Genomic DNA, 19,736 nt, shown 5'->3' with positions numbered 1-19,736 from the left:
GAAAAGCGTGTGAAGATGAGTTTCGAATTTTTTTCTTTATCATTTTTTTTTATATTAAAATTTTCTACTTTTTTATGAGTATTTTATTAAAGGCTGAGAACTTTTGACATTTTGAAGAATCGCTGCATCTGTTGTTTAACATTAGGTGCCTGAAAAGAGTAGCTGCTTTTCGAATAAATTTTGATGTTCAAATGATTCGCGTTGTGTAATAACTTGAGAAAGGCGGGAAAACAGCGGTATGGAATAAAGAAAAGTCTGAACTGCCGAGTGCTAAGGCGCGGTTTCTGGCGGTTTATTACAGTTATATACATATATGTATAAGTACATAAAAGTGCTTATCTAAAAAAAACTGTTGTAAAAAACAGCTCGCTTACGTCTTAAAATCTTTTATAATTGTAAACATATATTATGTTGTTAAGAAATTTGCATGCAATTTCGCACATAATACTTTAAGCTACTCGAAAAGTTTCCTCTTGCCAAAAACCAACTAATGAAGTTCTCCACGCAGCCTGCATAATGAAATATATGGATATACGAGTGCAAATTTATCCATTTATTAAAGGAGCAACAGCTCGCTGGAAGATCATTTTTTGGCGATCCTGCAAATATTTGAAGTTCTCACGCAAAAGTTTTACAACATGTCAGGAATTCATTAGGATTCTCGTTAATCTTGTAATAAGCACGTACACAACAAAAGACGCTGCGGAGGTAAGAGAATTAAATGCATAAAAAAACGACCAACTAATTTGCATACTTTCATTCGAGCAAAAGCAAACAAAAAAACTTTAATATTTGCAAAAATTATGGTGCGAATGCAAATTGTGTGCGAACAACACTTAAAATCGCATTTAAATTCGATTTGCATAATCTGCACACACACGCACTCATACAGAACGCTGAAGAAAATTGCCAATTCAGCAAACAATCACTCACAGCAAATGAACACATAACAGCACTCCCCTTGCCGACGGTACATCCTTTTTGCACTCCTTGTTGGCTTAGCACTGATCTTTTAATGCCTACATACACGCATACATACAAGTACATATGTACGACCACGTGACAAGACAGCAGATCAGCAGATTGCGATCGATTTCAGCACCTTCGTTTGCCAAAAACGTCGAATACCCCGAAGTGCCTCAAGATGATTAGCAAAATTTATTAGCACTGCGCCGTTGAGGGATCGATACACATACACGCGCACATACTCTTATGCGCCTGTGTGTATGTAAGTGCATTTGCCGAAGGATCTTAGGGATCATGGCACAAAGCGAGCATTGTATGCATGTCAGAAGATCATTATGCACACACAAGTCAACAGCCACAGTAATAGAGCTATTTAGGCATTGACATTCCTGAGGCCACACGCCTTTGCAATGTCTCCTGTTTGTCATTGTTGCACTCATTTTCGCATTTTTATCCGCCTAAATGTTGGCACAATAGCAATAAATCGTCAATTGTTAACGATCGCGCTTTGAGAGATCAATGAAGTTGTCATACATGATAATAATAGAAATATGTAGATCACTTGAGGATTGTGTGCTTGTTTCGCGGGTGGCTGCAATTTAGTATCTTTCCCAGTCTGATGACGTCACTATAGCAAGAATAATGTATCATCGTATAGAACATTCTCATAGATGGCTAATTTTAGCCGCACCGGTAGCGTTGTTTTCAAAAGTTGGTTTAACGAATGTCAACGTAGTATTTGGTGAGCCACACTTAGGTGCCCCGATAACGGTTATAACAAAAATCCACTATCTATCGATTAAGCGATAAAAAGTGTCGAATGAGGAGGTTATAATAAAAAAGTTGAAGCATTACTTTGTCAAGTGTAACGAGCTAAGAGGACACTCTGTTGAGTTCGTCATTTTCATAATTTCTTAAAAAATAATTATTTTCCCTACAGGGTCTGTTTGATATTACTTTACTGCTATATTTGATGGTGTTTACATCTTGCATTATTACACTTTTTTTTGAAATCACTAAATCTCAGCTCAATGCAACCGCAACAGGTGTGCAACTGGACAGTCAAGTACCACACACAATAGTCTCGCAGCTCACGCGTGTCCGAGTTTGTCCGAGAACAAACGAAATCTACCTGAGCATGTCCACTACGCGCTCTGCAGCCACATACACACACATAAGCACATAATTCTCTTCCGCACGTCACAGGTGAGAGTCGAAATTGGTTTTGAGCCGCTTTCTTTTCCACACTGCAGACAAATCTTTCAACAACAACGACAATGTTGCGCTCTGTGCTCTTAGACTTGAACTTGGACTTGACTGTTGCTGTTGCGTCTGTGTCTGCGGCTCAAGCCGGCAAGTGTGAAAGAAGAAAATTGTCTAGATAATGTAGAAATTCTCTTCTTTGCTGTCACTGTTGCTGTTACCGCTGCCACTCTGCTGGCCGATTACAGATCTTGGTGGCTTAACTGTTGCGTGTGAATTTCTGGTCTTTGTCGTCCACTTGTCGCTGCTGGACAATTCAGTTTGCGTTGGGCAATCGGGCGGAGCAGACAAGTTTCAATTTGCATCGCGGCATTTCGCCAGCCTCATTGAAATAATTAGAAAGCGAAAAAACAAAAACGCAATTGGCTTAAAGAAGAAGTGCAGTGAAATTATTGCTGTATTCAGCAAGGAATTAAATTTGTTTAAAACTAAAAGGAATAAAACCATTGTGGTTTGGAGTGAAGGTATATGAATATAAAGAAAATATAAATTTTAAATGTCACAAACGCATATATGCAGCGATATAACAAGTGTGTGTGTATGTTTGTGTGTTAAATTATAATTTCCGGTTTCCTGGCTGCTGACTGCTGCCTGCTGCTGGTCAGTGTCAGTTTCGACTTGTTAATGACTTGATTGTAGAAATATGCGTAATACCGTTAGAAGAACAAGTGGAAAGTGGCAAGAGTGTGTAACTGATTGACAGCAAAATAAATTTGTTTGACAACTCCAGTGTGTTTTATAAAAATTTTTACAGAGTGCATAAACAGCTTTAATGAAAATTGCAAAATATTGTGAAATTTCATATGGAAAGTATGAAACAAAAATTTAAATCACAATCAATGCTGAAAAATGGAAGCAAGCAATTAAAAAAGGAATTAAGAAAACGTTTTTTAAAGCGATCTATTGATCATTATATACATTAATACTAAATTAAAAATTTCCAAAAAAAATTTCGTGATTAAAATAGGGAGCGAATTACAAATTATATATATATTAGCATGTGGCATTTTTATTTTTTATTTCATTTTTTATTTTTATTAAAAATTGGGCTAAAAACTTTAATGAATATAAAAAATAAGCCTGTTAAAATTGAAGCTTTTAATGTTAGTATTTAAAGATACCTGTTTCTAATTTTCGATGTTCCATAAAAAAAAAATATTTGTCTTACTACTATTCTTACTTTTGTATTTTGACATTTGAGCATTGTAAAACTGAGCTAAACCATTATTCATACAGGAAATTTAATTGAATAATTTCGAATTAAAATGTTTATAATTTTTTTATTAACTTATTTTAAGAAACTATTTTTCGTTAGAGGTAGGAAGGTTACACAAATTAATACTTGACTAAACTTGAACTAACTGAAAACTATGACCATGCTAACCAGAAAAAAGGAATTAATAAGCAAAACGAATTTTTTCAGATATGACTATGTTATTTGAAAAATTTGATCTTCAAATTATTTTTGCTTTACATATGTATTTCTTAGAATATTGAAAAATAAATACCAAAACAGAATTTAGCTTCGGAAAATGTGAAACTTATAAGAGATTTGAATTAGATGAGTATCGATAATAGTATATGTATATATGTATGTATGTATGTGCATATAGGTATAACTACCAGTTAAAAGGTACGTTATTGAAATAAAAAATTAAATAATATTAATAAAAAAAATAATAAATAAGAAATAATTATTAGGGGCTTTTAAACCAAACTACAACAACAAAAAGTTTCAATACTTTTTTCGAAAGGTATTTTCTCTTTTATATAATACAAATTAAAATATACATATATATGTATTTGTATGTATCTCAAGTGAATATATGCCTTAGAAATTGCTGTAAAAATACTCAAAAGAATAATATTAAATTTATTAAAAAAACTAACTTCAAAATTTGAAATTTTAGGATTTAAAAAAAAATTTTTAACGCATAATTAAAAACGTCATTTTTCTGACATTAATTTTCCGAAATCTAAAACTAAATTTTACAATCAAATATATTATTTTTAACTTGTAGGCTTTATTTAGAGTTTTTATAGAAATATAAATATTCTAAACTTTATTCATTTTAAAAACATTTTGAATTTAAAAAAGTATAAAAGCCTCCATATTCTATCAGTAATTTTCTGAAATCTGGAATTAATTTTTTTTTTTAATTTTAGGGTTCATTAAGCATAATTTAAGCAACAAAGAAATACTTTGAAATCTAAATAAAATAAAATCGTATGATATATACATAAGTAAGTATATATATCATTTCTTTTTAACTTGTACTTATTGTACATATACATATATTCTGCTTTTCGGCAATCCCTTGAAGCTAAATTACGCTGCAGGAATTCACTGCTTGTCACCCAAAACCAGAACGCCGCCAAAATCAGAAATGCAAAATGAAATACAAAAATTACAAAAAAAAAATTAAAATCAATAACTAAAACAACAACAATTACAATAACCGTCTTTATACTTGTGCATACAATATTTTCTTTTCCCATTTATAAACTGACTTTTTTCCTCTTTATCAATATACATACTGGTATATGTATATGCATATGTACACATACTTATTTGATTTTTATTTACTTTATTTTCATTTTTTTTATTTTGTTGTTGTTTATTACTTCTGGCTCGCCAGTTAGCTAGTGGCTCTGACACACTTTCGCGCGCGTACTGAACTCTTCTGTGCGACGGCAACTCACGGCAATTGTGCAAATGTGCCTGTCACACACATACATACGTACACACATAGAGACATACTTCTATCCATGTGCACAAATATGTTTACAAAAGTATGTGCTTATGTTACTTGCGTGGTGAAAAGGTGGGGCATGAGCGGCGCTGTGGTATGTTGCTAACGCGCATGCGCAAATACGCCGGTGACAGTTTCATTTCAATTAGTCCGAATACTACCTACTGTGTCTGCTACCTGTTGTCCATAATCTATGTTAAAGTAATTAATTGAAGAAGCGCACATATATACTGCTTATTGGTATGTAAGTATGTATGTATGTGTGCCATTATTCTCATATATATGTATACTTAGAGGCATATGTATGTACGTAAGTAAGTATGTTTTGACCAAATTCTGATCACGTAAAGTAATTGAAAACGTTTATGCTATATTCGGTTCTTGCTAGAAATTTCACTAACCGAATTAGAACAATATAAGTTTAGTGGCATACTTTGAATTAAAGGGATTATGTTGTTGTCGCAATTGTGGCACAGTGTACTTTGGTGGTACAACTTTATTGATTGCTTTAAGTGATCGAGAAAGCCTAGCGAAGTTAGATTGTAATATTTCTTTCAAATTAGCTTAGTTAAGTGCTTATATCCACTTCCAAATTAGAAAAAACAAGCTTTTCGTGATTGTTTTTTGAAGATACATTTTAATTAATAAATATATAAAAACACTGTACATTTGCAGATTTTAATGTACTTTAATAATCGGAGATTTATTTTGACAAATTTTGGATTCCCTTGATCCCATAGCGGATCTCCCGGAGGAGCTCCGAAAAAAGGTGTCTGGCAGTGCGGACGATTTTTCTGTTTAAAATTATCTTAAATCCAAAAACAAAAAAAAAATATTATAACTAAAGATGAATGCAGGTACTTGTCAAAATTTAGATTTTTGAAAAAATGGCGGCTTGCCAAAAAAGTCTATTTTTGTGAAACAACTTACACTTCAGAGTGGCATAAAAAATCGAAATTATTATCAAAACTCGTATTCCTGCAATCATTTTCTGACAAATATATCTCAGAAGGTCCTGTAAAAATTTCAAATCGATTGGTCTTGATTGGAAAAACTGTCCTCACCGACTCTGAAAACCAACGTTTCGAGAAAACCGCGTTTCAAAAAAATCAAACAAATACGCTCATATCAAAATAGTATATCTACAGTTGATATATATGAGAACAAAAAATGGAGTTTTGGAAATTCACATGTGGATATAACCCCTTAAGTGATCGTCTCGCTAAATTATTAATTGTAATATTTTTCTTTTCAACTAACTCAATTAAATCCACTCAGAAACTCTGGCGAACTAATCTGCTATCGAATCTAAATATTACTCTATACTAAGAAAAAGTGCTGCTGATTTGAGTCCTAAGAGCAGTAAAGGATATTACGAAACATAAATCGAGGAGAATATTTTTAAATCACTTCGGGGAAGACATTACAACAATACACTTAAATATTATATGACAGATCATTCAACAATATCGAAGTGAAAGTATATATTCGATGAATCACCCTGTTTAGCGGGCGTTTAGGTTCAGTATACTCATAAAAGCTTTGTGAATTGTAGCCGCACGAAATGTGTGTCAGTGTCGTCATAGGTAACGGTGCTACTCAAGAGATTACCATACGAAATATGCAATACAGAACGAGCGCTTTATATATGTGGGTGTGTGTATGAGCGATCGTTTAATGTAAATAATATACACGAAGCGTCAGAGACAACAAGAAAGATTCCGAACGTTTTTATAGATAATGATCATGATCACTACGATTTACTGACTGACTAATGACATAATACAAACGACGACACATCAACGAAATTCTTAAAAAAAAAGCAAATATTATTTTGATTAATGGAGTGATAAGCGATTGGTGAAAAAAGCGCCAACAAAACGTGTTTCGACGTAATTGTTGATTTATTGATATTGTTGATCTTGTAGTGATCCTCGCAACTGTTGCTCATCTTCATCAACTGGCTGACAAAGCTTTGACCCATAATACTCGAAACGGCTTCTTAAGCCGCATTTCCAAGAACATCCATTGTGTTTCTTATGGTATACCATCATGGGTGTGTGCATCTGAGGGGAAGTGTATCTTTTGCTTTATACTGCTCTGCACTTGTTGCTCTGTTATTGTTACCGCAAGCCACTTGCGGCGTCATAAACACACACACACACACAGGGACACATACACACCTGTACAGCATCACAGCTTGCATGCTAATTGAGCTTGGCTTCGGCTGGAGTCACGACATGCGCGACAATGCCAGTAGCAATGCAGCAGGTATCGTGTGGCGACCAACAAAGAAACAGCGCTGATCCATGAGAAAAGCATCAGAAAGCATACATATTTCTGAACAGACATTTATTAACTCATGGGTGTTTGTCTTTAGCTTTTTTTTTTTTGTTATTTTGGCGTACCCCACGCTATTGCTGTCTGAATTCTTTCGGTCTGTTCCATTTTTTAAGTTACGCGTCTTGATTTCATGCCGGAATGTTGGCGCAAAACTATAAATTAGAAACATAAAACCGCACAACTTACACACCAGTCCCGAATAGACAATGGCCACAGCAAGACCAAGCCAGCGACAACAACGCCTTCGTTGGCAACTAATTTGTTGTTGTTGTTCGTGGATTGATAGCACATAATTTGTATGTATTTAGGTTGATATGTTAGAAATATAAGAATTTGAAATTTCCTATAAAGCTGCACGACTTTGAGTAGGCGAACGAACAGGTTTGCTGCAATCTCAATAAACGAACGAACGAAGTGGAGAGCTTTCTTTCTAAAGCGGCTTAAGTGAAAATTTAAACATTTTATTTATACTATATGTATAGACTTAAAATCTTGAAATTAGCTGGAAAATTGTAGAATAATTTTATGGAGGGTATTCATAATAACCTAGCGCTTTTTTAAGTATAATTAAAAGGTTAATGTAGATATTTCAATGCCGGAATCTTTACGCTTGCGGCTGGTATTACTCGATATATCAGAACTAAAAATCATTAGTACTGAAAATCATAGTACAAGTAATTAACTCAAAAAATTTTACTTCCGGTACACGTTGACAATTTCTAAAGTATCTCAGAAGCAGAAAAATACTACTACCAAAGTGTATACACAATATCAATCATTGAATCCTTAGCTAAACACGGCGGCGGTTCTATTATAAATTTTAGCTTCGCAAAACTTTGTAATCATCCTTTTCAAGAGGTCTTTTACTAGTGACGGCGATTCTATGAATTTTAACAACTTACAACTTGCTTATAAGAAAGTATAGACATTTTTTGCAAAATGGCGTTTTTTTTACGATTTAAAATCAATACGTGCGATAGTCTCTGTATAACCACCGCCGGACGATTTGAAAAATATATATTCGGGAAAAATGCGTCAAAAATTTTACAAGCTGAAGCTAACCGAAACAAACGCTTCGTCGCAATAGCGAATAGGAAACGAAAAAAAAATTTTCAGTATTCTACCAGCTATATAATGTTTTTATTTATGATCCTTAAGTGTACTTTATGGCAAAAAAATAAATGATTTGAGCATCCTAGATTGGTCTAACCCCTTAGGTCATTGTGAAATCAATGTAATTTATTACGCCTCTCTATAAAAAACATTATTAATACCAAATATTCATTAAAAAAAAACTACCTTAAAAAAAATGCAGAATGGCAAAGTTGGCCACATAAATTGTTTTGGAAAATAATAAAATCGAAGCAATATTACAGTTGGCGTCTAGTCCCTCAGTTTTTGAGATATCAATCTAAAATTTTGCACACTTCTTTTCTCAACAAAAAACTGCTCATTTGTTGCAAAAGCCGATATCGAATATAGCTGCCATTTGCCATATTTGTGAAAGATTTTCCAGCTTTCGTGCAACCGAAGTAAACATTTTTTCTTGTTTTAGTTACAAAATACCGTTTATCGTATAGAGGCTAATAGTTGGTATCTTCTTTGCTTCTTTATTAAATACTTTGTATTTCAACTACAGCAATAACTAGAAGAACAATCTCGATAATTGTAGTTAAAATTGCTCAAGCCTCAGAGAAGGAATCTCAGATGCAGAGAAGGGACGTGTTTTTACAAAAATTTTAAATGTAAGTTGGTTGGTCATCATATACTTTTGAGCAAATACTATCATTTAGAGAGAAAAGAGAGGACACTTAAATAAAGTCGCACAGATTAAGAAGTAGAGCAATATATATCTAAGGCAATATTGTATATATAATATAATTATATAATTATATATATCTAAGGCATATTGACATATATATATATATAATTATATTTACTTCTCACCAAATATAAATGCATTTAATTAAATCATTATTTGTAAAGAAATATTTGGCTTGCGCTGCCAACAACACTCAATGTCGTAAAACAAAACCATTTGGCAATCATTGCAGGAAGCGACTGATAAGCCAGACTTACAAATTAAAGTGGCGTAAAACTTAAATTAATTGTTGTTGTGGTAAATGTATGCATACTTGTACATACACAATTACTCACATGCATTTTTGTTTAAAGAGTATGGACTTGCCGCATGTTCTCTTTATGTTTTTACCCATCTTCCTCTGCCTATTCCCAATACATAGTCCAATATCGCTTTTAATGAAATGTTCATTTCCATTTCATTCATAGCGAAAGTGAAGCGTGATCAAATAAATAATCGTAGTTAAACGACAAGCTGCCGTTGTTTGTTCGTCACTTCGTCGACCTCAAGAAAAATAAAAATAATGGAAACATTTTTTAACACTTTGTGAGGAATATTCGAAAAGTTTAGTGTACTTTCATTTTATGCGCCACTAACATGTTAATAGGTCTCTACATTTGAGTTTTGTATGTAAAAGGCCAGCTAGTTTTAATTTAATTCGAAAAATATTTGTTGATTTATTTATTAATATGTATTATGTCTCCTACAAGCTATAAAGTAATGCTACAGCATATTTGCTATACTTCTTGCCTCAAGTACTCTCGATCCTAGAAGCTCTTTTAATATGGAGTTTTTAGTATTGTCTTGAGCTTATCTAGCAATATCTTCTTTAGAACCGAGGTAAAACCGTTAATCGTACAGTTCTTTCTTGTTCTACTTTTACTAAGTTTCAGCAAATTGAATTTGTTTTCAAAAATTTTATGAACACTACAATAAATGTCAGTCGAGGTTTGGAGCGTTACAGTGATCATATGGAGTTTATATGATTTCATTGCCGAAAATCACAATATTCGACTGCAAACTCTAACTCGGCACTATGCAACAAACCATTTTCGTATTTCAAAGCCACAAAAAACGTCTTGAGATACTCCGAATATGGGATTGATTCGTCACTGAGCTCAATCTGTAGCCCTTAAATTCGTATTAGAACCCTAAATCAGAAAAATAGAAATCTTTGAAGATTCTCAAACATTCTTCTTTGCCTTAAAATGCCAACTACCTAAAACTTTTAATTTACATAGTACTAAAGTCATAAAAATTACAGTTATATGCTAAGTGTTAATTTGTCAATATTTTACTCGTAAAATTGTAGCAAGACTAGCAATTCAAAACAATAAGAAGAAAGCTAAGTTTTATACACATGTACATATGTAAATACTTTTGGGTATTTAAGAATGCTAGTGTTAGCCATAAAAATCGCGCTTTGATACTGTGTGCTATGTCCAAAAGCGGTAGTACCGGTGGCTATTAAGGAAAACTTAAATACAACAAATTTTATAATATAAAATGAAAGTTCGCACAGGCAGGTGTGAATTATTTTTGGTTTGCCTTTGCTGGATATACCCACATTTACATATGTAAATATACCATATATTTACATGTATATTTGCATACCGAACTTTCATTCATGCAACTACCAAAAATGGTCTGTTCTACATTTTTTTTTTAATAGTTTCTTTAAATAGCCGGAAACCGCTGATAGATGGTAAAAGCACTTTTATATATGTACATATATAATAGTACTGAATGCCAGGTCTGTTGCTATACAATCATTGATAAGTTTTTCGTAATGAATTCAAAAGAAGCAGTGTGAGCGAGAATTGCAGAATCGGTAAAAAAATCATTGCTCCGTTTTAATAGGGACTTTTAAACATTGAAAAATCCGCTACAATGACGAGCTCCACCGGTCTTCTAGAGCATTAATCAGATCCTAGTAGATTTGGAACAACGAGTTCTCACAATCCACATGATGGTTGAGATTGAGTAGAAATTTGAGAGACCCTAGCCAAATTTCACCAAAGTATCATTATTAAAGCATAGCGTACTTGGGCAGTACTAGTTTTAAGCTAATTTAAGGAATCAGCCTATTTGAGAAGCTTTTTCATATTAGAAATATATTTACTGGCTGGATTCTACCAGTCTAAAAGTAATGATCATTAGAAAAACTTTTGTTTATGTTTTTAGATTTTACTTCGGCAGAAAACAGTTGCTGTGATCAAATTATATTATATATAAATCATCTTGAATTTAACAAGATATTGGGCCGATTTCCCATTATTTTTTGATTTACATATGTATAACTTCAAAATCTAATATAATATAAGAGAAGAAATGTTTTTTGTTTTTGATACTTGAAACTTTAAAGTCTCATCTCAGAATTCCAAACACCTATTTAATATTTTCAGAGTTCTAATTCATATTTCTTCTTCTTCTCTTCAGATATACATATAACTGATGTACGCCTGACAGGCGTTTATATAGCACATCCAGATCAGAAATTTCTTTTGCGTTTGCCACAAGTCTACGATATTCCAAAATGGATTTAAATTTAAAGACCACTATAGTGGTCTGTTTGACGCTGCTTAATTTACCGTTTGGAATACACAGCCAAGATGATTCTTTGGCAGGAAGTTTTCTATCGGGTTAGTAGTAACTAGATTTTTTAAAAAGTAAGTTTCAAACTTTTAACTACTTGTCACAGGTCTCTTGGATACCATAACAAGTACCGCTGATTCGAAGGATTGCCCCGGTGTTTGTGTACACACGCTAGCCACACTCATCTGTTATGAAGTGCTGGATGATATCCCATGTCCCTCGCCTAGTATGAAGTGCTGTATTGAAAGTGCACAGGGTAAGTAGAGTGCGAGAATCGTATTCGGCAAATCTAAAGTTTATCAGACCAATAAGATTTCTTCTTTTTTTTGTGAGTTACAATCAACACACACAAAAATTAGAGCTTTTCCCAAGGAATTCTCTGGGAGATTCCTAGGTTTAAAAATGTGTCCTAATAACAATATATTAATAAATTTTGTAGGTAAAAATATCACTTCGGCACATACCAGTACAACTACAACAACGACCACAACCACAACCACTAGTACAACAAAGCGTCCAACCACTACAACAACTAAAGTTACAACTACCACGACGCCGAAACCGAAAACCACTTCCAAGCGACCAACCACAACCACAACTACAACAACAACAACCAAAAAAACCACAACCACCAAGAAACCGACTACAACCAGCACTTTGGCGCCCAAAAAGGGTACAGAAAAAGATGCGAACAATACTGATGGCGTAAAAGGTAAACTTCCAATAAAATCTTGAGTAATTTTAACCGTAATTAATTCTAATTTATAGCAGCAGTACAAAATTGCACGGGTGTTTGTGTGGCCGATCGCATTGCTGAATACTGCGAGGCCTACTTAACGACAAACGGGCTGTGCGCTTCGGGCACGAAGTGTTGTGTCTCATTGAACGATTACGCGAACGCTAAACTGCCGAAGGATATCTATGTGCCAGCCAGTAAGTGTGCTTCTTTGCGAATATAAGCGTCAAATTAACGCATTTCTTTTATGTTTCTAGAGCACTTGACGAATCTGAACAACATGCAACACAAAAACAAGACAAATGCCGTTATCAAGCAAACAACAACAAAGGTTAGCGAAAATGGTTGAATTACCAAATATCCCAATAATAAGTTTTCTTACACCATTCGCCAGACAACAACTTCGGCTGCGACGACAACAAGTACGACCAGCACCACCGCCGAACCGGCGCGCACCAAAATCAGTAGCAATGTCAATGCCAACAAACCGGTGAAGCACAAGAAGGCGCCATCCACTACAACCACTACCACGACCGAAGATCCCGCCGATGAAGAGCAGGAAGTGGAGGACGATGATGCGGAAACGCAAGATGACGCCAACAACGATGCTAATGATAAAGCGGATAACCCAAATGGTCAAACGCTGAAGGAGTGCGAAGGTGAATGCATGAATGGCATATTCGCCATTTTTTGTGATGATATTGACTCGGAGGCCTTCTGTCCCGGTGAGGGTAGCTGTTGTGTTACCGGTGTTGCCTCAGAGGCCACTCCAGCATTGCAGTCGACCAAGGTGACACCAACCAAACCGGCAACGAAAATTGCAAAGCCACAACAACGACCGGCAGCGAAGCCAGCTGCACCGTCACAAGCTGCGCCACCGTTATTACAAGCTGTCGGAGGGGGCAATGATTTCTTCTCACAAATACTTTCATTCGCCGAGAATACACTCGGTGGCACAAGCAGTCAGCCAGCACCACAGACACCGCCACCAGTACCACGTTGTCCCGGCTTTTGCTTACTTAATATAATGGCTGCCTTTTGCGAGCGTCCATCGGTGCTCATCAATACACCAACTACATGCGCCAAGGGTTCAGTATGCTGTGACAATAGCGCTTCGCCACCAAAGCCACCACCGCAAAATAGACGCCCTGCAACGCCACCACCTAGCCCAACAGCTACCCAGCCTTATGTTGTACCCAGCACACCATTACCCGATCCACGTGAGGAATGTCCAGGATCCTGCATTGTACCATTGCTCAGCTTCACGTGCTTCAGTAAGTTTCAGAAATACTCTGCACTTTCGCAATCTCAAATAACACAAATTTTCTCTCTTCATCCATAGAAAACGCCGAGATGACCGATCTATTCAAGTGCAAACGTTCCGGCCAGATTTGCTGCGCACCCAAGAGTCGCATACTCGAGAAACAACAATTCCAGACACGCAATGATACACTTTACGCAAACTATCCACCGCCACCACCAATGGCTGGCGTACCACAACCATATCCACTGCAGCCATCATATCCTCAGCCTCCACCACCACCACATTACATGGTTACACAACCGCCACAACCACATCTTCACTATCCACCACCGCCGCCTCCACAAATATTGCAACAGCAACATCAATCTCAACCACAACAACCCACATATGATTACTCTCATTACGGCGCAGCCTTAATGCCTCAACAGCAATCGCATCTACCACCACCACCGCCACCAGCACCGGCACTACCACCCACTACCACAACGACCACTACCACGACTACCACCACAACACCACGTCCGCATGTCTACTCAAAATATGTTTGCGGCGTCAAAGGCACACTACGCAGTGGCCGTTCGCGTTCATCGCCGGCCCTCTCGTTGGTCTCATATGCACGCGCCATGTATGGTGTACAACGTTCCTCGCGTCAGCTAGACCAGGTGTATACGCCACAATTGCAATTAAACAAATCAAATGAACGCCTCATATTAGGTTCAGCAATTGTGCCCATACAAATACACAATGATCTGATACCGGGTGATGAGTGGCCGGATGCGAACCAGCTGCGTTCATACCATGAGCATCAGCCGATTTCGGCGGCAGCTGTACAAAGCCGTTACCGCCATTCGGTGGTCGGTGAGCCAGTATATCCGATGAATTACAATGTCTCGAGGCGGCGTGCGCGTGTTGTTGGCGGTGAGGATGGCGACAATGGCGAATGGTGTTGGCAAGTGGCCCTGATCAACTCGCTGAATCAGTATTTGTGTGGAGCCGCTCTGATCGGTACGCAATGGGTGTTGACGGCGGCACATTGTGTCACAAAGTAAGTTTTTTATACCCTGAACAGAGTATATTAAGTTTGCCACGAAGTTTTTAACACCCAACAGGAAACGTCAGATACCCTAGAAAGTATATTTGTATATAAATGATCAGCTGAGTCGATGTAGCCATGCTCATCAGTCAGAAAATCTGTAGAAATGAGATAAATAGCGAAAATATTATTAAGAGCATGAACTCGTGAGATTACCTTCGCCGCAAAAAGATTCGTTTCCAAACTCTCAAATCAAAAAGCTTATAGAGAGCCAAGATGGCTCAGTTAGCGAAGAAATTCTTTGCATAGCTATTCTCATAAAAAAAGTATATATCTTCTTTGTGGACTCTCTGTCACTAGCTTCATACGGATTTAGGCATCAAAGAATTCTTGATTTAATTGTGGTTCTCTAAGTCTCTAAATCAGGTGTCCTCAAAAACTCAAATCAAAGGCCGGTTAACAGCTCAAGGGTTTTCTATACTAAAAACTCCATCTGAGTACGTCGAGTTTTTACATTACCCTTAACGTATTTTCTTCTATATACTATTTACTCTGTTTACTCATATTATTCTGGTTCTCTTTTTCGTTTAAGTATCGTACGCTCTGGTGACGCCATTTACGTCCGAGTTGGCGACTATGATCTGACGCGTAAATACGGTAGCCCTGGTGCGCAGACCTTACGAGTCGCCACCACATACATACATCACAATCACAACAGTCAGACACTGGATAACGATATAGCTCTTCTGAAATTACACGGACAAGCAGAGCTACGAGATGGTGTATGCTTGGTGAGTATAAAACTATACCGTTAAGCAGACATTTAATGCTAATATTTGAACTTCTGTCGCTTTCGATAGGTCTGCTTGCCAGCGCGTGGAGTCAATCATGCTGCCGGAAAACGTTGCACGGTCACCGGTTACGGTTATATGGGTGAAGGTATGTAAAATTGTCTCTCGATTGCGTACAAACATTTTTTCTCAAACTCTCCACACACAGCCGGTCCGATTCCGCTGCGCGTGCGTGAAGCTGAGATACCAATTGTGAGCGATGCAGAGTGTATACGCAAGGTCAATGCGGTCACCGAGAAAATATTTATTCTGCCCGCCTCAAGCTTCTGCGCCGGCGGTGAAGAGGGTAACGATGCCTGCCAAGGAGACGGTGGCGGTCCATTGGTATGCCAAGATGATGGCTTCTTTGAACTGGCTGGTCTGGTGTCGTGGGGCTTCGGCTGTGGACGCGTAGATGTGCCGGGTGTTTATGTAAAGGTCTCCTCCTTCATCGGCTGGATCAATCAAATAATCAGCGTTAATAATTTATAGTCATATAAGTTTGAAATGGAACAAAAGGACGGCGCGTAACATGAAATTTGAAACATAAAGTTTAGACATAAAATAGTAAATAATTGAGTATTTATTTTATAATGAATGTATGAGTAGCTCGAACCCACGCACTTGTAGATTGCTCTCCGCGGATCTGCTCGAGTGCTCTACGAATGTGTGGTTCATTTAAGTTTAAAATTACACACATATTTTTGACTGTTGATCCATAAAAATTTATATTAAATAGTAAACTATTTAATTCTTATGTATTTCTACATAGACATACTTACATACTATATACATATATTTAGATTTAATCTTTAGTGTAAGTGTCATGAACTGTTTACTATTAATATGATATAATGTTACGAATATTCACACGCCAACACACATACAAGTACTTACATACGTACAGTTACTTATGTGTTTGGTTGTGTAGTATTTATGAACAAATTTCAAAAATTTAACTGCAAAGCAACGATATTAGTTTTACAAGCATTTCCATTTATACATAACTATGTATGTTTAATACAATTTGTACATAATTTAAGCTCATTTTTTCGTATGATTGCATATAAATTTGCTTAATAAAGTACACATTTAAATTTAAAAAACTATTATGTCACATTTTTGAAAACTTTCAAGTAGATACAACCCCTTAGACCATCCACAGAACTACATACATCAAAACATCAAATACTTTTATAATAAATGTAGTTTCAAAAAGAGGAGCGATTTTAGCAAAAAAAAATAAAATTTACTTTTCTAAAATGTATTGACTATTTATTGAAGCTTCTCCGCCTTATTTGGCTTTTGATAACTTTTCTCTAATTCATTCTAGTTTTATTATTGAAACTATCTTTATGTTTTTCTTTATTCTAATCTTTCCTTCTCGACAGAAAAAATGTTCTGGCCTTCCTTTGGCCCATTATTCGTGGAGCTCCAGTTAAATTGATGAAATATTATTAAAGAATACTAACATTCAGCATTATTGAATTAAGGGGCATACCTATTGTGACAGCTTAAAAACCGGCGATTTTTAGTAATTTAAAAAAAATGCTGTGTCAATTGGATCATGGTTAATGTTTAAAAAATATTAAGTATTTTTGTGTTACACGCGATCTCTAATGGCGCTAAAAAATGCTCTATGCTGCTGCAGTGATTCCGGCCTACTCCGTGAATGAAACCTTAAAAAAATGATATTGTCCCGACTACGGTCGAAAAAATAAAATAAAATTTACTACATGGCAGCGTTTAAAGAAAATTTAATATTAACCAACATTTTTGACTGCTTAAACTCGATTTTTGATCAGATCAAAAGACCGATAGGTCATTGTATGTAGCTTTATATGTATAGAGAACAGGCAGCAAAAAAGTTTATGGTAATCGGATGATGTCTTCGAGTTATCACTGCAGCTTATTCGAAAAATACTCTTTCGAGAAGAACGCGTTTGAAGATAAACTAATTAAATTGATTGAATTAAGCAGCTACAAGTATAAGCTATCGAAATATTAAAAAAATCGATTTTTTTAAATTTCATATTAGACATGCCTCTTAAAATTTTAGTATGGTATTTTTAAAGGTATAAGCTAACGATATATGAAAAATTATACTCGACTTGCCCTTTAAAATTTTAATATGGTATTGTTAAAGAACTATCGAAATATGCAAAAACAAAAAAAAAATTAGTTTTTTCAAAACTTAACACTAGGCATGTCCCTAAAAAGTACTGTTATTATTAGCAGTCGCCTGCTGTGAAAATATTATTTTTATTTAACTTTTTTTCAAAGACAATCAGTGTCTTCTAAACCCAAACTACCAAACTGAAATTGAATTTTTAATGCAAAAACACATTTTTTAAATATCTAATGTAAATTTTCCACTACTTTACAATGCATGTGCCTTTTTGATTTGAAAATTCTGCGTAAGTTCACTATCAACACATGTTGAATATGCCAACATAAGTTAATCCAATTAAATTGGTATTTTTCATGAAACTTAACGAGAACATAAACCGAAAGGGATTGAAATGAATACACCCTTTCACTAAGCAAAAAGTAGCTCAATTAATTCTATGTTGAAACAATAATAAAATCAACAGTATCCTTTGAGAACTTTTTTTCACTCATTAAATTTGTTTTGTATTTGCGCGCCAAAACTTCAATGTGTATTCTTTTTTTTTTTTGACAAATCATATTTCACATAACCCTTTCAGTCAAATAACGTATTTCTGTGAATAGTGAAATTTAACGGAAAATGCTACAAAAAAATTAAACATGAAACCATAGCACCCATAGCAAACAGAAAAAAACAGTTAATGAAATAGCAAACATATAATGATCAAAATGGCATGAGGAAGTGAAGCTGAGCGCATATTTGCACACATGCATACAATTTATTAAAATAACTATGTATGTACATACGTTTGCATATAACACACACATGCAAAAGCAGTGTGGAACAATGTTATATAATCATGCGTTGATAGAGTATGTAAAAGCTGAGCATCTTCAATTCAAACACGCACAAATTATTGTAGGCATAAATTGAAACTGGTATGTATGTATGTGTGCGCATCCTCGCATATCCTTGAGCGCAACCAAGCATCCTCAAGTTGCCACCAAACTAAGCAGTCACGCATACACATAAACAACTGACAGATCTACAAATAGTAAAATCGTGAAAACTAGGCGGAGTTCCTTTTTGAATAGTTTACATTTCCTATTACAAATACATAGAGACCAACGCATATTGCTGTTCTCACGCACGCACGCACTTTTTACCACTCATACGCGCTCTCTAAATCAAACCGATTTCTATAATTCACTCTAGTCAATACGACGCATGCGCAACTTATTTTCTGATCAGAAAGTCACAGCTTCCAACAAGCGAGTAGCTATACGAACCACTCTGACACGCCGGCCACAGTGAGTGAGCGCTAGCGTTCGGTGAATTGCCTGCTCACCCGTTGGCTCACCCCTTACGCGTTACCTTGCCAGCCTTTGGCCAGCCAGTCGACCGAGTGTCAACCCAGCCCTGTATCTTGGTGTGCTTGACTAAACGAATGCACGCACACAGCAATTAAAAACACGAGCGCTTTGTGTGTGTGCGTAAAGTGGTTTGTGTTGGTATGCGCGTGATTTCTCAGTTTTAAATCAGCGCTCTCCTCATCACTACTCTTTTTACACTAACTTCGTTTTGTGACAGCGCGTTCTCGCACAATTTAACCCTTCCGTATGGCAATCCTTACCGTCGCACAGCAGCAATCAGAGTCGAGTTTGCGCGTCTTGCATGTGTGTGAGTATTTTAAATGTTTTTGTTGATATCTGCCCTTTTGTATATGGCTGCAAGCAGTTCTAAGACTTTTCCCTCCAAGAAAGCAAACGCAACGTCAGCGACGATCATATACAAACAGTCTTGTAGTCGTCGGCAGCTCCGACACAGCTACTGCGACTTAGAGTTCGACATACAAAGCGTGTACACTCGTGCGAGCAGCAAACCAGCAAGCAAGCGACCGACCGTCCAACCGGCCGGCTTCCACGCAGCAGAATATAACACAACAGTTGTCCAACGACGACGCGAGTGACTAGAACTTTGTC

At 36.0% G+C, this 19,736-nt stretch overlaps 1 protein-coding gene across 2 annotated transcripts; it reads left to right on the top strand.

The window, feature by feature from the left end:
* The first annotated feature begins 2,474 nt into the window (after positions 1-2,474).
* Positions 2,475-16,750, top strand: mas (trypsin-like serine protease domain-containing protein masquerade). Of its 2 annotated transcripts, none has more exons than XM_070111490.1 (11): positions 2,475-2,693; positions 11,626-11,828; positions 11,888-12,037; positions 12,221-12,493; positions 12,553-12,714; positions 12,775-12,848; positions 12,912-13,791; positions 13,860-14,826; positions 15,407-15,605; positions 15,675-15,753; positions 15,814-16,750. In XM_070111490.1, the coding sequence occupies exons 2-11, from the start codon at positions 11,723-11,725 to the stop codon at positions 16,134-16,136; spliced, it is 3,213 nt and encodes a 1,070-aa protein (XP_069967591.1). In that variant the 5' UTR covers positions 2,475-2,693; positions 11,626-11,722; the 3' UTR covers positions 16,137-16,750. The 2 variants fall into 2 exon arrangements, with proteins under 2 accessions (XP_069967591.1, XP_069967590.1); XM_070111489.1 differs by having other exon boundaries at positions 2,476-2,693; positions 12,550-12,714.
* The last annotated feature ends 2,986 nt before the right edge of the window (positions 16,751-19,736 follow it).

This window comes from Bactrocera oleae, chromosome 6 (genome assembly GCF_042242935.1).
Source record: "Bactrocera oleae isolate idBacOlea1 chromosome 6, idBacOlea1, whole genome shotgun sequence".
In the NCBI taxonomy this organism is placed as follows: domain Eukaryota; kingdom Metazoa; phylum Arthropoda; class Insecta; order Diptera; family Tephritidae; genus Bactrocera; species Bactrocera oleae.
The sequence above is the reverse complement of the archived record's forward strand: the minus strand, read 5'-3'. Positions and strand labels throughout refer to the sequence as shown.